This window comes from Notamacropus eugenii, chromosome 5 (genome assembly GCF_028372415.1).
Source record: "Notamacropus eugenii isolate mMacEug1 chromosome 5, mMacEug1.pri_v2, whole genome shotgun sequence".
Lineage (NCBI taxonomy): Eukaryota > Metazoa > Chordata > Mammalia > Diprotodontia > Macropodidae > Notamacropus > Notamacropus eugenii.
The window spans coordinates 231,052,918-231,077,797 of NC_092876.1; the positions used below are offsets into that span (position 1 = coordinate 231,052,918).

Sequence of the window (24,880 nt, forward strand, 5' to 3'; positions counted from 1 at the left end):
GTCAGAATGACAGAGTAGATCAAGGCCTGGTCTTGAAGTATAGCTATGTTACCATGGGCAAGTCACTTAATGACTTAATGAGATTTAGGTTGTCCAATAATTATTCATGAAAGGGTTGCATGAATTCAATGGAAAGACCAATAATGAGTCTTTTAAATATTACAGACCTGTTATTGATTTGCACTGGTAGAGGGAATATTCTAAATTAGTATTTACCATTTAGCAAAAAAAAATTAAAATTCCAGAACCCATACCTATTCTTCCCCCCAAAAAGATGTTTTAATATGTTTTACATTTGATTTTTATCTTTGGTTATAGGGGAGATTTAACTAGATAGATTTTTGAAAGGTTCTCTTCTCAATGTGAAATTCTACATATTTGTTTAAATAGCATCAGCTCCCAAGAGGACTGCTGTTTCAGCTTAAATAGTCTTGCCATAACGTAAGCATTTTTCTTTTTGTACAAATGGAGTCCAATTCATGAACTTCCAGTTAGAATTTGTAGTTTTTTAAAAATCAAAACATTGCAATTTGATTGTTTTAAAAATAGGTTTCTTTCTTTCATATCACCTAGGTTTTCCTTGCTCCTTCCCAGAGAAGAGTCATCTCATTACAGTCATTTTTAAAAAGAAAAGGGAGGAATGGAAAAAAAATTAACAAAACAAATCAATGTCAAAAATAGTCTAATGTTATATTTAATGTCCACAACCCCTGCTTGTCTCTGAAAAGGGAACAAGAAGAAATCTTCCCTGTTTGGGGCTGTGCTTATTCTTTATAATCTGACCACATTTATTTTTGATTGTTTAATGCTAGTGGTTCTTAACATTTAAATTTATGTAGTCATTTGTATATATTGTTTTCCTAACTCTGCTTTTTACACTTTACATCAGTTCACATAAATGTTTCTATGCTTTTCCATAGTCATCATCTTTGTCATTTCTTACGGTACCGTATATTCTATGACAATTTTTTTTAGGCATTCCTTAATCATTCAGTATATCACTTGTTTCTGGTTCTTTGCAGCCAAGTGCTACTATAAGTGTTTTTATGTATATGTTATCATTGAACTCCTAGCAGTAGAATCTCTGGGCCAAGTGTATGGGCATTTTTATCACTTTGTTTGCACAATTCCAAATTGCTTTCCCAAACAAATGTATTAATTCACAAGTGCACTGATAATGCCTTAGTGTAATACCTGTCTTTCTGTACTTTCTCCAAGAATGCATTAGTGTAGTATCTATCTTTCTATTCCATCATTGAACTATATTCCCTTCTTTTGTCATCTTTGCCAAATTGCTGGGTGTGAAGCAAAATGTCAGGGTTGTTTTGAGCTTATTTTTACTTAAATTTATTGCCATTGACTACCTTTTTATTTTTTTTGAACCCTTAAGCTTCAACCCCTACAGTTAGCAGTCTATATCTTTTTGTATAAATATGGAAATATTTTTATATACAAAACTGTTTTATCAGATGTAAATGTGTCACAGAAACTTGTTAGCCTTAGCACAATTTAAAATTTATTTTAAAATAAATCATTTCTGTTGAACTTACATAAGTCATTTCATGAAAAATGCATAAAACTGAATTTGTCGTATTACTTTTATTTCCTTTCAGCATTACTAACCACAGTTTTCCTCTTAAGTCTTTAAAAAATTTGCAAGTGTGTTAAATGTTCAAGTATCTTTGTCCAGTTTTTAGCTTTTGTATTAGTTTAAAAAGGAATGAGAAGTAGCATTATAGTGATATAGTGCATAGGGGGCCTTCCTGGGAGCTAAGAAAACTTCATTCATGTCCTTCTGACACATACTGACTGACCTAGGGAAGCAAGTCACTTAATCTTTCAATGCTCTAGGCAGTCCTCTCAGCCAGGGATTCTTTTTGGTGTCATAAACCCTTTTTCAGAATGATGTTTTTAAAGACATGAAATGAAATACATAGGATAGTAAAGGAAACCAATTGTTTTGAAATATAATTATCAAAATTATATTTTTTTAAGATTTATAGGTTAAGGTTAAGAACCTTTTTTAAAAGCTTCATGGATTCCAGGTTAAGAACCCCTACTCTAAACTAAGGTATCAGTCTGCCCTGATAGACGGGTTTTTCCTCACCAGTTAAATTCCTTATGCCAGTGCAATAACAGGTCCAGTCCTTATCCCTGTTCCTAGAAAAGCAGTATGGGGGAATCCCATTATCATGTTTGTGACATCAAGTAAAACCTAAAACCTTGAATACTGCTGAAATTCACAGCTGTGTTTCTAATATCTTAAATAATTTCAGTGTCTGTTATCATCAGACAGTAGTCTTAAACAGCCATATGTACATGGTGTTTTTATAGCACTTTCAGGCTGTCTTCAGCTTTTGTTAAATTAAGGTATTTTATTTAAATCACTAGTCAGAAACATAAAATTAAGCGTTTTTTAACTATTAAAAGTATGTGCATGATGTATAATCTGTATCAGCTTGCATACTGTCTGTGGGGGAGGGAGAGAATTTGGAACTCAAAATTTTAAAAAAAGAATGGGAGAAAATTTTACATGTAGGTGTGAAAAAATAAAATAATATTGAAAGTAAAAAACATTAAGTGGGGGATCAGAAGAAGGGAGAGAATTTGGGACACAAAATGTGAAAAATAAATGATAGTTTTTTTTTAAAAGAATGTGCATGAATTTAAACAATTATGAGGTACCATTTCACACCCCATCAAAATTTTTTAAATGAATATTTAAAAGTGTCTTCACATGTAACTGGAAAAAATAAAACTGTTTCTTAAAAAATATGTGCATGCTTGATATGCATGTATGTACATGTCTACACATGTATGTATACATTGTCTACTTCACAGAAAGATTTTATTTTAGGTGATGCTATTTACATTTTAAAACTATAATTTTTTTTTTATTTTGTAAATGTGTTAGAAAATTACAACTAAAGACACTGACATAAACAAGGACTAATTTAACTTGTTAAAATGATTATTGTTTTGATAGAAACAGGTATGTGTGTATCCTGGCTAATTTTAAAAAATAATTTTAAGCATTTAAAAAATTAATCTGTCCTTCCCACTCCTTTTCCCCATTGACAAGTTAAAGAATCAACAACAAATCCCTCAATATGTATTGATATAGTCTGGTAAAGCACATTTCCATGTTAGTTAGCCATGTCCAAAAATGGTTGTCTCCTGCTGTTGATTTTATCACTTCTCTGTCTGGACTAGAATGTCAAAGTTTTAGCTTCATCCTTTTGAACACTAAGTTTTTCAAAGTTGTCTTTTTTTTTTTATAATGGTGTGTTATCACAGTATAATTTTTTTACCTAGTTCTGCTCACTTCACTCTTCATCAGTTTATAAAATCTTTGTAGTTTCTTGAGAAATTTTCAATTTCATCATTTCCTATGGCACAAAAATATTCTTTTACATTCATTGCTACAGAACCTTTAGTTATTCTGCACTGGGAGGACTCCCTCTTATTTTCCAGTTTTTGGTTTTGGTTACTACAATAAGAGCTGCTATAAATAATTTTGTATCTGTAGATCCTTTTCCTCTTTTCTTGGATTGCTTTGAGATTATAACTGGGTCAAGGGGTATGTATGCATGTTTTAGTATCTCTGGGCATAGTCACAAATTGCTTTTCAGAATGGCTGGACCAATTCACAGCTCTATTAACAGTCCACTGGTTTTTGACAACTGCTCCAACGTTTGTAATTTTCCTTTTTCTCATCTTTGTCAGTTTGATTGTTGTGAGACAGAACTTCAAAGTTACTTTCATGTGCATTTCTCTTATTATTAGTGATTCAGAATGCTTTTTCTTTAAAAAAAATTTTTTTCCCCAATTACATGTAAAAACAATTTTTACATGGTTTTTTTTAACATTTTGAGCTCCAAATTATTTTCTTTCCTCTCATTAACAAAGCGAGCAGTTTGATATAGATTATGTATAATAATATATATTATATCATATATATAATAATATATAACGTGCAGTCATATAAAACCAGAGCATATTTTCACATGATTATTGATAACTTGGATTTTTTTCTTTGAAAACTTCCTGTAACTGTCCTTTGAAAATTTATCTATTCATATAGGAATAGTTCTTGATCTTAGAAATTTGAATCTGTTTCTTACATGTCTTAGTAATGAAACCTTGATCAGAGACACTAGTAAGGATTTTTTTCCCAGTCACTTTTTTCCGTTCTAATTTTTACTATATTAGATTTTTTTTTTGGTGAAAAAACTTTAATTTGAACTAATCAAAATTGTCTGTTTTTGTCTTACATGATCCTCTATCACTTATTTGTTAGTCATAAACTCTTTTCCCTGAACTCTAGATCTAAAAGGTAATTCCTCCCTTGTGCCTTTAATTTATTTGTAATATGATTTTTTTTATAACAAAGTTATATATCCATTTGGAGTTTATCTTATTATGTGATATGAAGTGTTGGTCTAGTTGGCAGCTACTAGTATAGAGAGCATAGAGTTCTGGGCCCAAAGTCAAGATGACCTGAGTTCAGATCCAGCCTCGGATATGTGCAAGCTGTGTCATCTTGGGAAAGTCATGTAATATCTGTTTGGCTTAATCTCCACTTTAAATTTCTCCCATTGTAAAATAGGGCTAATACTAGCACCTGCCTCTCGGTTGTTGTGGGGATCAAATAAGAAAATATTTATAAAATGCTTAGTAAGTACCTGACTCATAGTAGATGGTATATAAATGTTCATTCCTTTTCCTCTCCTTTAACTGCCCTTTAGTCTAAAGCAGAGGTTCCCAAAGTGGGCATTATGGGCCCCTGGGGGGTGCTGAATGATCCAAGGAGGTGGTAGATAGGAATCTCCATGTATAGTTGGGGGCATTGAATACAAATAAGAGTATGATGGAAGCATAAGGACAGAAGAGAAAATAAAATTTTCATGTGTTTCATCTGTTGTATGACAGTTAAAAGTCATAGTGACTACATTATTTTCCAAATAAACACACAAAATGCAAGTTATAACTGATCAGTGGTCAAACTCATCAACAGTTCTTAACAAGGAAGTGTTGACAGGTAAGCCTGTCACACATAGTTGGGAAGTGCAGCATACATTGGGAGGAATGTGTGTATAAAGACTTGTTTATGATATGATATATTATTAGATGACACAATATTGCATCATCAAAATTTCAATGGAGAAAAAACCCTACAAATTTACAATACATTGTTAAATTTAATGTGTCATTTTAAAATAAGATATTTTATATTTTTTTGAAATGATGCAAATTTTTTAAAAAGTTAAAAGGCTTAAAGAAAATAGATTTCCAGAGGGCTAAGAGATTTATTATTTTTTTTTTTGAAGACAACAGTAGGCTGAATAAGTTTAGGAACCTCTGGTCTAAAGGTTATTTCTAATGTTTTGCATGACTGCACATGTATAATCTATACCAAATTGCTTGCTTTCTCATTGACAGGGGAATGGGAGGGAAGGAATTCGCAACTCAAAATTTTTAAAAATGTTCATTGGTTTTATGTGCAATTGGGAGGAATATAAAATATTAAATTTAAAGGCTTGAGTTCAAAATCAGCCTCAGATACTTATTAGCTACATAACCTTAGGTAAATTACTTAATCCTTTGTTTCCTTTTCCTCAACTTTAAAATGAGAATGATAATAGCACCTATCTGCTAGGGTTGTTGTAAGTACCAGATGGATTTATATTTTAATAAGTACATATATCACTTCTTGGTAAATGCTTATTCTTTTTTTTTTTATTTTTTTTATTTTTTAATGTTTAACAATCACTGCCATAATTGAGATTTTATCCCCCACCACCTACCCCCACTACCCCCCTCCCTCCCCACGACTGCATACAATTCTGTATAGATTCTACATATACTTTCCTATTGAGTATATTTTCACTATAGTCATGCTATGTAGTCAGATTAAAATAAATGAAAGAAATCGTATAACAAATCAGAACATGATACACAAACACATACACATACATAAACATGATCTGCTACATTTTGTGAGTGACTTCCATATTTCTTTCTCTGAGTGTAAATGCTTATTCTTTTCAGCTTTCTCTTACCGTTTATGTCTAAATCATATACCCATTTGGACCTTGTCTTGGTATATAGTGGGAGATACATACCTAGGTTCATACCTAGTTTTCTGCCAGATTGCTTTCCAATTTTCCAATGGTTTTTGCTGAAGAGTGAATTCTTGCCCCTAAACCATGGGATCTTCTCATTTATCAAGTAGTAGGTGCTGTGCTCCTTTGTTTCACTATATTTTGTACCTACTCTGTCCCATTGATGAGCTTCTATTTCTTACCCAGTAGACCAGATTATATTGATCAGTTTTGTTAGTATACTTTGAGATCTGTTAAATGCTAAGCCCCTTTACATTAATTCCCTTGATATTTTTGAACTTACATGTCTCCATATGATTTTTTTGCTAGATATATAAAATGATCCTTTGATATTTTAATGGCACTTAATAAGAAAATTAATTCAGATAGTATTGTTATTTTTATTGTATTGGCTCAGCCTGTCCAGGAACAACTAATATTTTTTAAATTATTTAGATCTCTTTATTTGTGTAAAAAACATTTTGTAATTGTGTTCCTGTAGTACATATGTGTCTTCACAGGTAGACTCTGAAGTATTCTGTATTCTCTGTAGCTATTTTAAATTCTTTCTATCCTTGCTGGATTTTGTTAGTCATTTCTAATAGTGGTAACTTGGTTTTCTTTTTAAAGATCAAGTTAGCCAATGGCTTATCTGTTTAATCCTCCCCCCCTCACCCCCCCCTCCCAAATCTCCTAGGTTTATTAATTTACTAGAAGTTTTTGATTCAATTTTGATACTCTCTTATTTGATTTTTCAGGATTTTCATTTTGATAATTAATTAGAGGGGGTTAATTTTTTTGTTTTTTTACTTGTGTGCCCCATATATGTTGATCTCTCCTTATTGATGAAAGTATTTAGAAATATCATTTTTTTCCCTAAGTACTGCTTTGCATCCTAAAAATTATGTTGTATACTGTCTCATTGTTGTCATTATCGTAAATGAATTATCAAATTTTTCTATGATTTGTTCTTTATTTAAGATTTAAGTTACTTAATTTCAGGTTAAATTTTAATATTTGGCTAAATTCCCTTTTATTGAATATAATTTTTATTACATTATGGTCTGTAGAAGATGTATTTGATATTTCTGCTATTTGCATTTGTGAAATTTTAATGCTCTAGTATGTGGTCAGTTTCTGTGAAGGTACCTTTCTGTAGTATTCCCATTCATTATTCTCCAGAGGCCTGGAGACCTCTAATTTTTCTAAAATTCTCTTCAGGTCCTTCACTTCTTTCTTGTTTACTTTGTTGTTTAAATTAAGGTCCCTTACTTAGTTTTACTATTTCTCTTTGTAACTTACTTAACATTTTCTTTGAGAATTTAGATGATATGCCAATTGGTACATAAGTTTAATATTGACGTTAATTCATTGTCTAAAGTACCTTTCAGCAAAATGTAACTTCCCTATTTATTTCTTAGTTCTATTTGGCTCTTGCTTTGTCTGAGAGCATGATTGTTAATCCTGTCTTGTTTATTTCAGCTAAAGCATAATAGATTTTTCTTTAGCTCTTTATTTAAACTCTAATAGCATCTTTCTGTTTCAGATGTGTTTCTGGTAAACAACATTATCGGATTCTAGTTTCTGATGCGTTCTGCTAGGATCTTCTATTTTATAAGGTGAGTTAATCCCTTTCACATTCACAGTTCTGAATGCTAATCATGTATTTCCTTGTAAACAATGAATTAATGTCAATAATTAAACATATGCACCAAATGGCATAGCGCTGAGATATCTATTGCCTCCTTTCCTCAGTATATTCTCAGGGCATTTTACTCATGTTCTTACTTCACTTGCTAATTTCAACCCAGTAGTTAGCCATTTCAACTCTTCACACTGTTGTTCCCTGCTCCTGAATCTCTTGCCAAAAATTAGCCCTGAATTACTTCCACCATCTGCTTACCATGCTCCTACTTAGAAGCCACAGAACAATACACATCCAACTTGGTAGTATAGCACTCCACAAAACATAAATGCATTTTATGAAAACTTTGATGGAAATGCATGTGGAAGATTCTATCTTCATTCCAAACCTTTTGCTGAACTTAATTAACTCTAACCTGTTTGTAGCCAAAAACAGTCAGTCATCAAGGAGAACATAAGTACCCTAGATGTTGGCTAAATTTGGTTTCTGGAAATTTTAATTTTTGGATTTCTTTCAGGAGGTGACTGGTACATCTTTTTCTATATCAGCTTTGCCCTTTGCTTCTAAGTGATTTGGACAGTTTTCTATGAAGATTTTTTGAAATAGAATGTCTAGGCCTTTTTTTTTCTTTTTCTTTTGGTAATGGTGTTTAAGGAATCCAGTGATCACTGGTTTTTTTTTCCTTCTTGATCTGTCAGTTCTTTTTATGAGGTACATTTTCCTTTTTTTTTTTTTTTCAGTCTTTTGACTCTTAATATTTCTTGTTGTCTCATGGAATCATTAACTTCTTTTTGGTCCATTCTAATTTCCAGTGAGTTTGATGCTTGGGCAAGATTTAATTCCCTTTCTGGTTCTTTCTTCCTTAGCTTTCATTTCTTTTCCAGTTGTTTCCTCTAGCACTCTCATTTATAAAAAACAAAACAAAACTTTGAAGACTATTTTTAAACTCTTGCTTGGTTTTTCACAGGAGTTCTAGTTTAATTTTTGCCTACACTGTGTTTTTCTTTTGGAGTTTTGTTTGTTCATTTTTCTAGCCTACTGCTTTCTGACTTTGAACTTGATATTATGGCCAGACCTTCTTCTGTAGGGAAGGACCTTGGTGGTCCTGTTGCTGTATTCTTGGGGTGTTGAGGGTTGTGTGGTTTCTCCATTTCAGGGACAGCCTAGGCTGGAGATCTGCAGTGTTCCTAAATGGTCTGATCACTACCCCGCTAAGCTTAACTCTGCAATTCCTGGCCTGGGTTTGGAGTAGATTACTGCTGGACTCAGACACTATTAGACACCTGGAAAATTGCCAGTTTAGAGGAGCAGAACTGAATGTTTTCTTCTGATCTGCTGTTCTTGTTCTGATTATTCTTCTATAGGCATTACATTCAGCTAGAAATGGTCACATATCCAAAAAGAGGTAAAAAACAAAAAGGAAAAGGAGCTATATGTACCAAAATTTGTAGCAGCTTTTCTCTGATGCAAAGAATTGGAAATTTGAGGGGATGCCCATGTATTGGGAAATGACTGAACAAATTGTGGTATGTGATTGTGATGGAATATTATTATGTGCTATAAGAAATGATGGGCAGGATGCTCCAGAAAAACCTGGACTTACAGAAGCTGATGCAAAGTGATATGTACTGTGTACAAAGTAACATGAAATATTGCAAGGTGATCAGCTGTGAACGACTTAGCTGTTCCCAGTAATACAACAATCCAAGACACCTCTGAAGGACTTATGATGAAAAATGCTATCCATCACTAGAGAATGAACTGATGGTGTCTGAATACAGATGAAAGCATACTTTTTAACTTTATTTTTCTGAGGGTTTTTTTGTCTGTGTTTTCTTTCACAACATGACTCATGGAAATAATGTTTTGCATAACTATACATGTATAGTCTATATCAAATTTCATGCCTTCCCAATGCGGGGGGAGGTAGGGAGAGAATTTAGAACTCAAAGTTTTAAAAACACATGTTAAATTGTTTTTGCATAGAGTTAGGGGAAAATAAATACCAAACACAATTTTTAAAAGAGACTTTATATTTGATCCTGAAGATGACAGGAAGCCATTGAAATTTATTGAGGAGGAGTGTGAAATGGTCAAATCTGTGCTTTAGGAAGATCACTTTAACAGTTAAGTTGGAGGATGGACTGGAGTGGGAGAGAGTTGTGACAGATAGCCCAACTGGGTAGTCCACGCTTGAGGTGATGTGAGCCTGCATCAGAATCGTGGCAGTGGCAGAGGAGAGAAAGGAGCATATATGAGAGATATTATGAAGGTAAAATTGACAAGCCTTGACAGTGGATTGAATTGACAAGGTTGAGAGACACTGTGGAGTGAAGGATATATGGAGCCTGAGTGATGATGAAAACGACTGATGCCATCAACAGTAATAAAGTTTACCAGAGGGAAGGATTTGGGAGGGAAAGATAATGAATTCAGTTTTGGACTTACTGAGTTTAAATGTAGAGGATATCCTGATGTTCAGTATGCAGATATGAGACTGGAGAGAAGCAGAGAGGTGGGGATAAGGAGATTTTGAGAATCATCAGAGTAGAAGTGCTGATTAAGTCCATTGGAGCTGATGAGATAACCAAATGAAATAGTATGTATTAAGAAGGTAGATGGTGGGGATAATTCAGTTAGGATTTGGTAAGATGTGATCAGTGATAGAACAAGGGAGTCACTCAGGTTTTGAAAATAGAGAATAATGTAGAATTGATCAAGGAGCTAAGATAAGGAAAAGGAGGGATAAGAAAGGTAAGGTTGATGGCCTAGATTTCTGGCTGAAGGTATTAGAGGGGACAGTGAGAATGAAGAATGGATTTAGAGAATAATAAAACATAAGAAGGAATAAGAAAGAATAAGAAGGAATGATAGGTGATTATGTTTGGGTAAAAGGTATTTCATTATGCTTCATTATTAAAGTAGAGGATTTGTTGAGGTTAGTGAAATCATACCTGTATGTATATAGCTGAGATGGAATGGTGGAGATCATGGGAATTTTATAGATTGATGAACTGGGAGACCAGGGTATTTGAAAACAACTGTTAAAAAAAGGATGACTGAAAGGCACAGAAAATATGAAATATCAAAACACTTGATTATGAACTAAAAAAACCCTATATGATTCTGTATTAAAAATATTAAAATATATAAATATAAAAATATTAAAAAATATACCTAAAGGCTCTCCAAAAAGGTGACAGCTCTGCTTATATCATAATCATTCAGTATTCCTTCAAATTCCACGTTCTACTAGCCTCTGAGCTTATAGCCCTATAGTCTCTAGCCATGTCCTATGTTTCTTAGTTTAAACTGTTTGAAAAAATTACTACTTCCACTTATTTCCATCTCATCAACCTTTTGCAGCCTGGTTTTTTACCTTAATCACTCAACTGAAGCTAGAAGATAAGTTGAAGATAAAATTGAAAAGGTAGACTTATTGTAGAAGATTAGGGCCAGCTTTTTTCTTGTAGTCATTTGGAAACCATATTTGCCTTGTGGCTGTGAAAAGTCTTGTTGCCTATATCTTGTATCATGTTATAGAAAATACTTTGACAGTATTGCTTTGGGAAAAAAATGATATAGTAACTAGATCTGGATGAGGGAGGGAGAGAGAAGATGGAGAAAAATCAGGTTAATCCCCACCTCCCACCCCAACATAACTAGAAGTTATAACTAGATATTTTCCCCTTTGCTTTCTCTCTGAAGACCATATAAATCCAATTCCATTTCTGCAATTTTTAAGCCAAACTCTGCTCAGTTCTTTTTGAAACATATACATAAGCAAATAGAAATGAAAGTTGAGGAAAGAAAACAAAAATACCTCTTAGAGGGAGGAAACCTGTTGTTAATAAACACTATTTCATGTTCTAACATGTTTACAAAGCATAGAAACAAAAGTATGTAAAATTTTTATTGAAGTATTTTTTGTTCTGAAAATAATTTTGAGTAAAGAGACTAAAATTGCACATTAGGTGTGCTTTGATTTCTAGATTTTATAGGTAAAATTATTTGTAAGAACTGAAATAACTTATTTTTGGGATCCTAGAACCAGGAATTCTCTGGCCACAAACTGTTTATTGTGTGAATTGGGTTCCCTCAGAATTTATTCTGGCTATATTCACTTTGTTCCCTGTATATGTTTACTGGGAGGTTGGGGGTGTTTTGCATATGTGTAGTTTTAATAGAAACTAGATTTATATGTAGTTTGAATATGATCTTAACAAGTTTGAAGGACTATACAGTGTTATATTGTCTGCAAACTTTGTTCAAAATTCAAACATGCTGTACAAGTTATCTGGAAATGCTTTATATCTGGAGATTTAGATGGACTTTTTGTCTTTTTAAATTTTCATTTTTCTTCTTTTTTTTTTTTTTTTTTTTTTTACAACACATTGATTTTTACGGCACATTCATATATCCTTCCATTTGCCCCCTAACCAATGGGCTTTTAAAAAACTTTTTTTTTTTTAAATTTAATTTAATTTAATTTTTTTATTTTTATTTTTTAATGTTTAACAATCACTGCCGTACAATTGAGATTTTATCCCCCCCCACCTACCCCTCACTACCCCCCTCCCTCCCCACGACTGCATACAATTCTGTATAGATTCTACATATACTTTCCTATTGAGTATATTTTCACTATAGTCATGCTATGTAGTCAGACTAAAATAAATGAAAGAAATCGTATAACAAATCAGAACATGATACACAAACACATACACATACACACACATGATCTGCTACATTTTGTGAGTGACTTCCATATTTCTTTCTCTGAGTGTGGAAGGCATTTTGCCTTGAGAACCACCTTTGGGATTTTTTTTTTTTTAATAAGAAGTTTTTGCGTTATTACAAAAATCCAAGTCTACCAGAAAAAACTCTCACACACTGTGGTCGTTGCTGTGCACAAAGTTCTCCTGGTTCTGCTCCTTTCACTCAGCATCAGGTCATATAAGTCCTTCCAGGCTTCCCTGAAGTCTTCTTGTTCATCATTTCTTATGGCCCAATAGTACTCCATTACATTCATATACCATAATTTATTCAGCCATTCCCCAATTGATGGACATCCCCTTGACTTCCAGTTTTTGGCAACTACATAGAGTGCTGCTATAAATATTTTTGTACATGTGGGACCCTTTCCCATTTTTATGATCTCTTGGGGATATAGTCCTAGTAGCGATATTGCTGGGTCAAAGGGTATGCACATTTTTGTAGCCCTTTGGGCATAGTTCCAAATTGCTCTCCAGAATGGTTGGATGCGCTCGCAGCTCCACCAACAATGAATTAGTGTTCCAACTCTCCCACATCCTCTCCAGCATTTATCATTTTCTTGCTCTGTCATGTTTGCCAATCTTATAGGTGTGATGTGATACCTCAGAGTTGTTTTGATTTGCATCTCTCTAATCAATAGTGATTTAGAGCATTTTTTCATATGATTATAGATAGCTTTAATTTCTTCCTCTGAAAATTGCCTGTTCATATCCTTTGACCATTTATCAATTGGGGAATGACTTGTATGATTATACATTTGGGTCAGTTCTCTATATATTCTAGAAATGAGGCCTTTATCCCCGAGCTTAGCTGTAAAAATTCTTTCCCAATTTACTACATCCCTCCGGATTTTGGTTGCATTGGGTTTGGTTGTGCAAAAACTTCTCAGTTTAATGTAATCAAAGTTATCCATTTTGCATTTCATAATGCTTTCTATCTCTCCTTTAGTAAAGAATTCTTCCCTTCTCCATAGATCTGATAAATACACTATTCCTTGCTTCTCCAGTTTATTCATGGTATCAATCTTTATACCTAAATCATGTACCCATTTGGACTTTATTCTTGTGTACGGTGTCAGGTATGGGTCTATGCCTAATTTCCGCCACACTGTTATCCAGTTTTCCCAGCAATTTTTGTCAAACAATGAGTTCTTATCCCAGAAGCTGGGGTAAAAAACTTTTTTGACATAAAAAATGTTCAGTGTCTGAATGTATGTAATTCTGTTTATCTTGGCCTTCTGTGACTACATTTGACTATGGAATAAGGTAGACCCAATACATTTTAACATCTTTCAAAACATTAGTTATTTGTAGGAGTCATAGTCCTACTCTTCATTCTACATTTTTTCTCTTCCCAACCTCCTAATGCCTTTTAAAAGATTGTTGATACACAGAACGGCTAGAGGGGACCAACTCACCGTGAATTCTGCACCCAGAGGCCACAGAACATTGGAGCAAGGGAGATTTCTGTTCTGGAGAGACCTGCAGACCTCTCCCAAAAGGTCCTTCGCGCTGCGGACTGGGCGCCGGGACTGGGAGCTGAGTACAGCCCTGCCGCGGCCGGCACCGAGAGGAAAAGATCCGAGCGGGCTTCAGGGACGGGATCTCCAGCGGCCACGTGGGTCCCTCCACCCACAGAGGGACCTGCAAACCTCTCGCAAAAGGTCCATCGCGCTGCAGATGAGGAGCCCAGCCCAGACCTGCGGCGGCCGCGGCTCCGATCCGAGCAGGCCTCAGGGACGGGATCTCCAGCGGCGGCACAAGCCCCCCCCACCCCCCAGGTGACGAGGGTCAGTGAGAGAGTCTCTTTGGCGGGTCGAGAGGGGAGTGGGGTGCCCCCATGGCTCGGCCCCCCCCCCCCCCCAGATAGAAGCTGAGAGGCGGCTGCAGACAGGGGCTCCCCAAGCTGGCGGGAGCCTGGATCCATTGTGGAAGGTCTGTGCATAAACCCCCTGAGGGAACAGAGCCTGAGAGGCGGCCCTGCCCCGACCTGACCATCTGAACTTAATTCTCACACTGAATAGCAGCCCTGCCCCCGCCAAAAGCCCTAAGGCGGGAAGCAGCATTTGAATCTCAGTCCCCAAAGCTGGCTGGGAGGACCAGGAGGCAAGGTGAGTGTGAGGAGAATATTCAGAGGTCAAGCCACTGGCTGGGGAGAATGCCCAGAAAAGGGAAAAGAAATAAAACTATTGAAGGGTACTTTCTCGGAGAAAAGACACTTCCTCCCTTCCTTTCTGACAAGGAAGAACAATTCTTACCATCAGGCAAAGACACAGAAATCAAGGATTCTGTGTCCCAGCCCACCCAATGGGCTCAGGCCATGGAAGAGCTCAAAAAGAATTTTGAAAATCAAATTAGAGAGGTGGAGGAAAAACTGGGAAGAGAAATGAGAGGGATGAAAGAGAAGCATGAAAAGCAGATCAGCTCCCTGCTAAAGGAGGACCAAAAAAATCTTGAAGAAATTAACACCTTGAAAACTAGCCTAACTCAATTGGCAAAAGAGGTTCAAAAGACCAATGAGGAGAAGAATGCTTTCCAAAGCAGAATTAACCACATGGAAAAGGAGATTCAAAAGCTCACTGAAGAAAATAGATCTTTCAAAACTGGAATGGCACAGATGGACGCTAAGGACTTTATGAGAAAGACAGATATCACAGAACATAGCGTGAAGATTCAAAAAATGGAAGATAATGTGAAATATCTTATTGGAAAAACAACTGACCTGGAAATAGAATCAGGAGAGACAATGTAAAAATTCTGGGACTACCTGAAAACTATGATCAAAAGAAGAGCCTAGACATCATCTTCCATGAAATTATCAAGGAAAACTGCCCTGAGATTCTAGAACCAGAGGGCAAAATAAATATTCAAGGAATCCACAGATCACCTCCTGAAAGAGATCCAAAAAGAGAAACTCCTAGGAGCATTGTGGCCAAATTCCAGAATTCCCAGGTGAAAGAGAAAATATTGCAAGCAGCTAGAAAGAAACAATTCAAGTATTGTGGAAATACAATCAGGATAACACAAGATCTAGCACCCTCTACGTTAAGGGATCGAAGGGAATGGAATAGGATATTCCAGAAGTCAAAGGAACTAGGACTGAAGCCAAGAATCACCTACCCAGCAAAACTGAGTATAATACTTCAGGAGAAAAAATGGTCTTTCAATGAAATAGAGGATTTTCAAATTTTCTTGATGAAAAGACCAGAGCTGAAAAGAAAATTTGACTTTCTAACACAAGAATGAAGAGAACCATGAAAAGGTGAACAGGAAAGAGAAGTCATAAGGGACTTACTAAAGTTGAACTGTTTACATTCCTACATGGAAAGACAATATTTGTAACTCTTGAAACATTTCAGTATCTGGGTACTGGGTGGGAGTACACACACACACACATGCACACACGCACACATACATAGAGACAGAGTGTACAGAGTGAATTGAAGAGGATGGGATCATATCTTAAAAAAAAAAATGAAATCAAGCAGTGAGAGAGAAATACTGGGAGGAGAAAGGGAGAAGTTGAATGGGGCAAATTTTCTCTCATAAAAGAGGCAAGCAAAAGACTTATTAGTGGAGGGATAAAGAGGGGAGGCAAGAGAAAAACATGAGGTCTACTCTCATCACATTCCACCAAAGGAAAGAATAAAATGCACACTCATTTTGATAGGAAAACCTATCTCATAATACAGGAGAGTGGGGGGCAGGGGCACAAGCAGGGTGGGGGGGAGGATGGAGGGGAGGGCATGGGAAGGAGAATGCAATCCGAGGTCGACACTCATGGGGAGGGAAAGGATCATAAGAGAATAGAAGTAATGGGGGGACAGGATAGGATGGAGGGAAATATAGTTAGTCCTATACAGTACAACTAGTATGGAAATCATTTGCAAAACTACACAGATTTGGCCTATATTGAATTGCTTGTCTTCCAAGGGGAAGGGGTGGAGAGGGAGGGAGCTAAAGATGTTGGAACTCAAAGTGTTAGGATCAAATGTAATGTTCTTACCACTGGGAAATAAGAAATACAGGTTAAGGGGTCAAGAAAGCTATCTGGCCCTACAGGACAAAAGAGAAGACGGAGACAAGGGCAGGGAGGGAGGATAGAGGGGAGAGCAGATTGGTCACAGGGGCAATTAGAATGCTTGGGTTTGGGGGCGGGAGGGGATAAAAGGGGAGAAAATTTGTAACCCAAAATTTTGTGAAAATGTTAAAAGTTAAATAAAAAATAAAAAAAAAAAAGATTGTTGATAGTCTGGGGCAACAGCTTTCTATGGAAATCTGAGATTTTTCATAGTAACAAAGAGACAGGAAGCACTTTTAGTTACTTTCTTAACTACCAGTTTACATTTTATATATTTGCAGAGAAAAAACAAAAAAAACCTTTAAGTATTTTACATATTGCCTCTTGTTAGAGACATGCTTGACACTAATGAGGTATCAAGGAAAATTTATTACAGCAGAGTTCAGAAGAATTGAACACTTTGGCCAAAGCAAATTCCTAACCTCTTTTCAGGAGGAGGGAACACTGAATACAGAAATGAGATGAGCTGTGTACCCTTAGTTCAAGACAGATCCTCCCATCAGGAGGTGAATTGATCCGTTCTCCATTAGGTCACCACCTACTCTACATGCTCGTTACGTATCCTCTCCATAGTGTAATTCCCCCTCCCAAACATGCTCCAACATAGGGCCCATGATCAGAAAATGGAGGGGTAATTTTATGTGGAGTGTGTCTAATGATATGCATGAGGTTCATTAAGCAAGCACAGTAAAGAAAAAGTCTTCTCCAGGTAACTCTAGGTCATTTTCTTGGCTAGTTCCAGCTAGCTGTAGATTTGGTTCCTTTATCAAGAACTTTGTAATTTTCTGAAGGCCACTGTCTGTCTCCTGGTTGGTTAAGTCCACCTGAAGTCTGCTCTCTTTCTTATTATCTGACTTATTCTCAATGACTTCATCAACTAATAATTTGTGTGGAAACTTTACTTTTTGTTTCTCTCACAGTCTCTACCTTAAACAATTAGTTATATCATTTTTTGGCTTCACTAGCAACGAGTGTCTATAGTATAGAAACATCTACTTGGTACTATGAAAGTGAAAAAGTAAAAATCAGTCACTTAGAAAAAGCATGATAGATTCTATTAAAATATTTCACGTTATATAGATATCCAAATATGTTTTGTGTGTATTTTATTAAGAAGACATTAATATTTCTCAGATCTCTAATGTCATAGATGGATGTGATTGTTGCTTTTTCCAGTGCATATGGGCATTAATAATTACTGTGCCTGAAAAATTTACCATCTTTTGGTTCACCTGGTGATTCAGTCACAGCATACTAGGCTATTCGCCATATATCAAACACAGTCTTAACCCATACACAAAACATTTTTAGCTTGATAAGGTCTATTGGAACTTGCTTTCTGCTAGTATACTCTCTGAAAGCTAAGTGTAACCTCTATCCTACAGTGAGGGATCAGAGTAAGATTATACCAAATGACATTTTTGTCAGATTTTCTGCTAACTGAACTGTGAATTTATTGTTTCTTGGAATTTGTGTTTACTTCAATAAAGCAGTATTATGGGCTTCCCAGCTATGACATGGAAATAGCTTATTAGAACATAATGTTATTGGTGCCCATATTTTCATTTTTTGAATGTCAGAATTTAAAAACACAAAACACTAGCAATGCATGTTCGGTAGACTTCATCTTTCTTCAGTAATTTGGCACTCTTATTATGGATAGATTATTTTTTTTGTATGTGTATATATATATATACCTGTGTGTGTGTGTGTGTGTGTATGTATATATATATATATATATATATACACATATATATATAAACTATCAAGTAATCCTACCTTTCTTACTTTTTTTCTAGGTAAAAGTAGAATTGGATTATTTGGTCATTTGTCTTTGATTTCTGTCTTCTCAGTTTAAAGGTAAATCTAGTTGTTTTGTTACCTCTTTTATTAACTTCAAAGTTTTTATATAATACCTTGCTGGTTAGGTTTACAATTTAGTCTTCTATTTGCAAAATTGGAATCAACATGAATCACTATGTTAAAGGCTCTTAATTGAATTGATGATTAAACTACACATGCATCTTCAAGGATCTGTCATTGCATTCACCTGAATGCTCCTTTCACCAGTGCATAAAATGTGGCATGGCTCTTCACTTTGCATCCAACCTAGTAATGAGTTTTGCTGAATTTAACTAGGCTAGTCCCTGGGAAACCAAAAGAATATATTGTCCGTATTGTAGTCAAAAACATTCTAATTTGATAACTATCAAATCCTTTCTGCTCCATTTGTATAGCCTGTAGAACCTAGAATTATTTCTGTAATATGGTGAGGTATAGGAATAATACTATAATGGAAATTGTATATCTCTGTATGTAATATTTTCTTAATAACTTCATTCACTTCAACACACATATTAAGAATATATTATGTTTGAAACATTATCTAGAATCTAGGGGTAAAATGACCACATTTCAACAAATCAACTAGAATCTGTAATACATAAGAGAAAAAATGTATTATTTCCCCCTGTTTTAAGATCACAGATCTGTTGAAGCCCTGAATGTAAACTAATTAACTCATTTGATGCATTAAATGATTTAAAGTAAATATTGCCTCAAAATTTCTGTGTGTTCTGTTTGTCTCCAGATTTTTTCTGCAGAAGTTGCCGAGGAATTGTTGCTGGTTAAATATAGGTTTATTTAAACCCGTATTTTGAATGTAGTTTAGAAGTATTTGAAACCATGGGAATAAAGGTCCAACGTCCTCGATGTTTTTTTGACATAGCCATAAACAATCTACCTGGTAAGAAAATGACTTCACATTTAAAAATAATTTTTTTATCTTTTTAAAGTAGTATATATTTAAGTAAATCTATATTAAATGAGAAGCGGTATGGAATAAGTTGATAAAGAACTGGCTGTGTGACTCAGTCAGTCCTAGGCAACTCTTTAAGATTTTAAGTTGCAGAGAAAGTGCTGACCTGCTTTGGTAGAAGGAGTTTGTTAATCTGGGAGCTCCCTGTACCAGTAAAATCACAGGGTCAATCCCTAACTTACCTATTTGAATAATGTACAAAGCGATTTAAAAATATGTTGTTATTTTCAGTCACCCCATATGGGGTTTTCTTTTTTTTTTTCTTTTCACACAATTTTGGGTTACAAATTTTCTCCCCTTTTTCCCCCTCCCCCCCAGACCCAAGTTTTCTAATTGCCCCTGTGACCAATCTGCTCTCTCCTCTATCCTCCCTCCCTGCCCTTGTCTCCGTCTTCTCTTTTGTCCTGTAGGGCCGGATAGCTTTCTTGACCCCCATATGGGGTTTTCTTGACAGAGAAACTAGAGTGGTTTGCTATTTCCTTTTCCAACTCATTTTATAGAAGAGGAAACTGAGACAAACAAGGTTAACTAACTTGCATTGGGTCATATAGCTAGTAAGTCTCTTAGGCCAGATTTGAACTCAGGAAGATGAATCTTTTTGACTTCAGACCCAGCACTCTATCCATTGCACTACCTAGCTGCCCCTATTTTAAACTATATATTCTCTTTTTCAGCTGGAAGAGTTGTCTTTGAATTATTTTCTGATGTGTGTCCCAAAACATGTGAGAATTTCCGGTGTCTTTGTACAGGTTTGTAGATGTTTTCGTGTGCTTTATGAAGTTAGATTTTATAGTGACTATTTTTTATGTTTGGAGATTTCTTCTTATTCCACTATGTCAAATTCATAGCATGGCAATTCATCTTTCAGGAAATGTGTTTGAAATATAGTTCAAGAGGCAGAAGCCCCAAGAAGTTAAGTGATTTGACAAAGGTCACATATTCTAAAATCCATATTGATTGTCTGTTCAGTTAGTCCCAGTGGTCCATGATATAATGACAAAAATGAAGCAATTCCTGCTATCAAGGAGCTTAAATTCTTTCTGAAGAGACAAAATAGATACATATAAGTATATATATACATGGTAATATTGGTTAGGAGGTATTCGTGACTAGGGGGATGAGGAGGAATCAGGAAAAGTTTCATGTAGAAGGTTTGGGTTGAACTGAGTGATAAATGTATGATTTCTAAATCTAGGGGTTTTTTGAGTAGGAGAATGACAATTAAATCTTTGCTTCAGGAAAATCACTTTGATAGCCAACCAAAGGCTGAATTAAAATGGAGATAAGTTTCAGTCAGCCTCCAGTTAGGAGACTATTGCGTTGATTCCAGGGGAGAAAAAGTGATGAGGGCCCAAACTGTTGGTTACATGAGCAGAGAGAAGACAGATTTGATAAATGTTGTGGAGATAGAATCAACAAGCTTGGGCACTTTATTGGATATGGGGGTAGGAGGGCAGTGAGAGGTGGACAATGAGAACTGGAAGAGGTACCAGTGTGGTACCCATAGCAGCCACTATGAATATGCATGCTTATTTCCAGGGTAAATTCATAAAACATAATAAACTCTCTTCCTCAAAGGCAAAGCCAAAATATTTATTTGGGACATCATTAGAATACTAGGAAGGTAAGATTTAACAGAGTACTTATCACTAATCCAGGGAGCACTAACATCTTAAACCTTCTTTCTGTCAGGCCTCCCCACAAAAACAAGTTACCCTAGACAAATTGCTCTCTGCGTCTACTCACAGCTTACTTCTATCTCTCTGTGTTCCTTGGACCAGCTGCTCCCACTCACAGCTTACTTTCATCTCTCCACTCTGCCTTCTCTCTCTCTCACTCCCTCTTCCTCTCTCTCTCTCCCTCCTTCCCCCCTCCCTCCCTCCTCCTTGGGCAAGCTCCTCCCAGTCTGAGCTCCATGAACCACAGGTTCCATGTGTTAGTCCTGTTCTGTTAACATTACAGATGTGAAGCTGAATGAATGGTGAAAGAATTGTGGTACCCTTGAAAGAAATAAGGAGATTCAGAGGAGGTGGTTGTGAGAGGAAAGATAGGTTCTGTTTTAGACATGATGAGTTTGAGATGCCTATTGAAGTCCAATAGGAGATTGGTTGTATGGATTAAAAAATAGGAATCTTCTGTATAGAGATGATAATTAAACCTATGAGAGCTGATGATATCACTAAGACACTAGGACAAAGCCTTGAGTTATTCCTGATGTATGGGATGTGTCTAATGATACAGAAAAGGAGACTGAGAAGTAACATACAGGAAGAGAATTGAGAGGGAGTAAGAATTATTTTAAAAAAATCATGTTTATACCTAATTCAGATCATTCATATTATTACTTAAGTCTATTTCTTGTTTTATCGTGAGGGAAGATGTATAAAATTGATCATTTACTTCCGCAAGTTACTTGTGGATTTAAAAGTAATTATGATGTCTTTGGAAATAGTTAAGACTATTTTCATCAGTTGAAGAACTCAATGTTAGACTACTTGAATAGTGGATCAGTGTTGGAAATTGATTAAAAATATGGGCACATATTCCTTTGGAATAGTTACATATTCAGATTTCATTGAAGAGAAACACACTGGAATGGACTTTGATACTAACAGTTTAGGGGGAGGGATTAAAATAATCCATGGAAACTTTAAAAATTACTCATTAAAGATAGTGGTAGATTTTTAAAAAATGAGTAGAAAACATTTTTAAAGAACTTCAGTGAATTAACATGTAAATTACTCTAAATCCACTTTTTTCCTTTACATTTGTAGATACTATTGTAGGATTTTTAGTTTTGTTGATGTTGGTAGTTTGGAAGTTTAGGTGGATTTTTCTAGGTGGTGACAGTAATGAGAGTTGAAAGGAAGACAAAGTAGTGTTATCCAAACAGTCCTAGATTGAAATTCACAAAACATGAATCTTCCATTATTACCTTAGACAAATCACTTCATCTTTCTGGGGCTCAGTTTCCTTATCTGTAAAAAAGCAAATTGAGAATTGGGGATTTTTAAAGTTTCATCAGGGATTAAGCTCTGTTTTTAATAAAACTGTTCTACGCTCCTCTCTTCCTATATTTCCTTTTATAGCACATATGTTAAATAATGTCAGAGATTTTCATTACAGAATAACTGTTAAATGGAAAGGAACAAAGAAGAAAAACATTTGTTTTATAAAATTATTCATTGTAAAGAATTCAAGTTGAAAAACAGCAGATTCAGAAAAGAACTTTGTGATTGCATTTGCTGTAATGAGATTTTTACCTCTATTTTTCCTTTATTTTATAAAGCTTTATGAAAATCTGAGAACACCCAATCAAAAGTGAAAGCTCAGTTTAATCATAGTTTTGATTATTGTTTGATTATTAGAAACTTTTTCCAGAAGAGTGAGAAGTAAGACAGGTGATGTTGATTCTTACTATTCTCTGTTCCTAATAAACCTTTTCCTCCCTCATCTAGGTGAAAAGGGTACAGGAAAATCTACTCAGAAGCCATTACATTATAAAAGTTGTCTTTTTCACAGAGTTGTAAAGGATTTTATGGTTCAAGGTGGTGATTTCAGTGAAGGTAAGTGAATCAGATGAAAATTTATTAGTTACACCCACAAATATATTTGTTAAAGTAAAAGCATATTTCCTTCCTCTGTTTCATGTATTTTTAAAAATTATATTTCCATACGTGGCATACTAGTAACTATATGAGTAATTGGTCACATAGGAGAATAATTTGTATTCAGTAATCTGTTTTTCGAAACTAGTAGCCATTTTTGTTAAAACCTTTAGTGATCTCCTGATGCATATGAGAACTACATGATTAGCCCTTCATTTCTGAAACATGATTTACGTAATTTAGAGGTGAGGAAAGAGTACATTCCAGACATGGAGGACATCAAGTGAAAACACACAAGGAGATAGGAGAAAGGAATACTGTGTATGAGAAATAATAAGGAGGCAAGCATAGCTGGGGCTTTAGTGTGTAAAGGGAAGTAATGTATAAATAAGGCTGAAAAGGTAGATTAGAACAAAATTGTGAAGACAAACAGCGGTTTATATTTGGTGCCAACTATAATGGAGATCCTTTGGAATTTGAGTAGGGGATAGAGTAAAACCTGTCTTTTAGGAAATTTACTTTGGCAGCTATGTGGAGGATAGATTAGAGACTTTGATACTTGAGTCAGGGAGATGAATTAGCAAGTCATTGCAAAAATTCAGGTTAGAGGAGAGAGGCCCTATGGTGGTAGCTGTGACAGTGGAGAGAAGAGTGACAGATGAGCATGATTTTGAACAAGTAAATCAATCATATTTCAGCCCTGGCTGCATAGGTAGGGTTGCAGAGAGTGAGATGTGTTGAGTTTGAGATGCCCATGAAGCATCCATTTCTCATGTCTAATAGGCTGTTGAGGATGAGAGAATGAAAGTCAAGAGGAGAGACTGGGACATATATATCTGGGGGTCATTTGTAAACTGATGAGGTCACCAAGGAACAAAAGAGGACCTTGATCAGAGACTAGGGCTACAGCCACATGGCATTGTGGTGTGGATGATCCAGCCAAGAACACTGAGAATTGCAGTCGGATAGGTAAGAGGAAAACAAAGGGAGAGAAGTGTTATAGAAACCCAGAGGAAGTAAGAATATCTCGTAAGGCAGGGTATCATATGTTTATAAAGAAGAATGAGGATTGAGAAAAGGTCATCAGATTTAGCTTTAGCTATTAAGGGAGCTTTGGCAGATTTATAGAGCCATTTCAGGTGAGTAATGAAGTTGGATATCAAATTACAAAAGGTTAAAAAATGAGATAGTAGAGAGGAGATGGGGGCAACAAGCATAGACATTTTCCTAGGAATTTGGCTTAGAAAAAGAAGATGATACGTTAAAAGAATGGTATAGTCTGGTGACAAGGGACACAGATATGCCTGTAGCTAGCAGGGAAGGAGACAGTCTATAGAGAGAGAAAGAAAACTGGAAAGAAGGGCAATCTGCTGGAGAGATGAGATCAAGCAAGGATATCTCTTCAGAAGTTGTTGATAAGGGACATCTCTTTATCCAGGACTAAAATAAAAGAGAGGAGGATAGTGTTCTGAGATGTAGACAGATATGAAAAAAGGAACTTACAGTCAATTATATTTATTTTCCCAGCAGCGTATAAGACGTAGGGCTTTAGCTATGAGGGTATTGGAGGAGTTAGTGTGAGAGGTATAAGCAAAGAGAAGGTTTGGAACAACTTCTTTAGGAATAGGATGGAGAATTAACTAAAAGAGGAGTAAAAGAATTGTTTTGGTGCATTGAAGGCCCAGTTGAGATTAGACTACCAATTTTCTACTAGACCTAGTCAGAACCATGGTTTTCTCCAATTCCATTTAGTAGCAGTGGGATAAGTAAGCAAAGGAGATGGATGATGGCTAGTATATTTCAGGGTTGGAGATTTACAAGGGACCAAGAGATTTAAAAGTGGAATATA

General features: G+C 35.5%; 1 protein-coding gene across 4 annotated transcripts in view; it reads left to right on the forward strand.

Annotated features, from left to right (window-relative positions):
• The window catches only part of PPIG (peptidylprolyl isomerase G), a 75,307-nt gene that overhangs the window by 20,476 nt on the left and 29,951 nt on the right, over positions 1-24,880 (forward strand). For 2 of the 4 annotated variants that reach the window (XM_072612247.1, XM_072612248.1), the window contains exons 2-6: positions 7,651-7,723; positions 18,405-18,465; positions 19,196-19,351; positions 20,098-20,172; positions 22,882-22,989. In XM_072612247.1, the coding sequence (XP_072468348.1) occupies positions 19,291-19,351; positions 20,098-20,172; positions 22,882-22,989 (244 nt within the window). In that variant the 5' untranslated portion in view covers positions 7,651-7,723; positions 18,405-18,465; positions 19,196-19,290. Of the gene's footprint in view, positions 1-7,634; positions 7,724-18,404; positions 18,466-19,195; positions 19,352-20,097; positions 20,173-22,881; positions 22,990-24,880 lie in introns of all 4 variants that reach the window. The other 2 variants (XM_072612249.1, XM_072612250.1) reach the window with 2 other exon arrangements.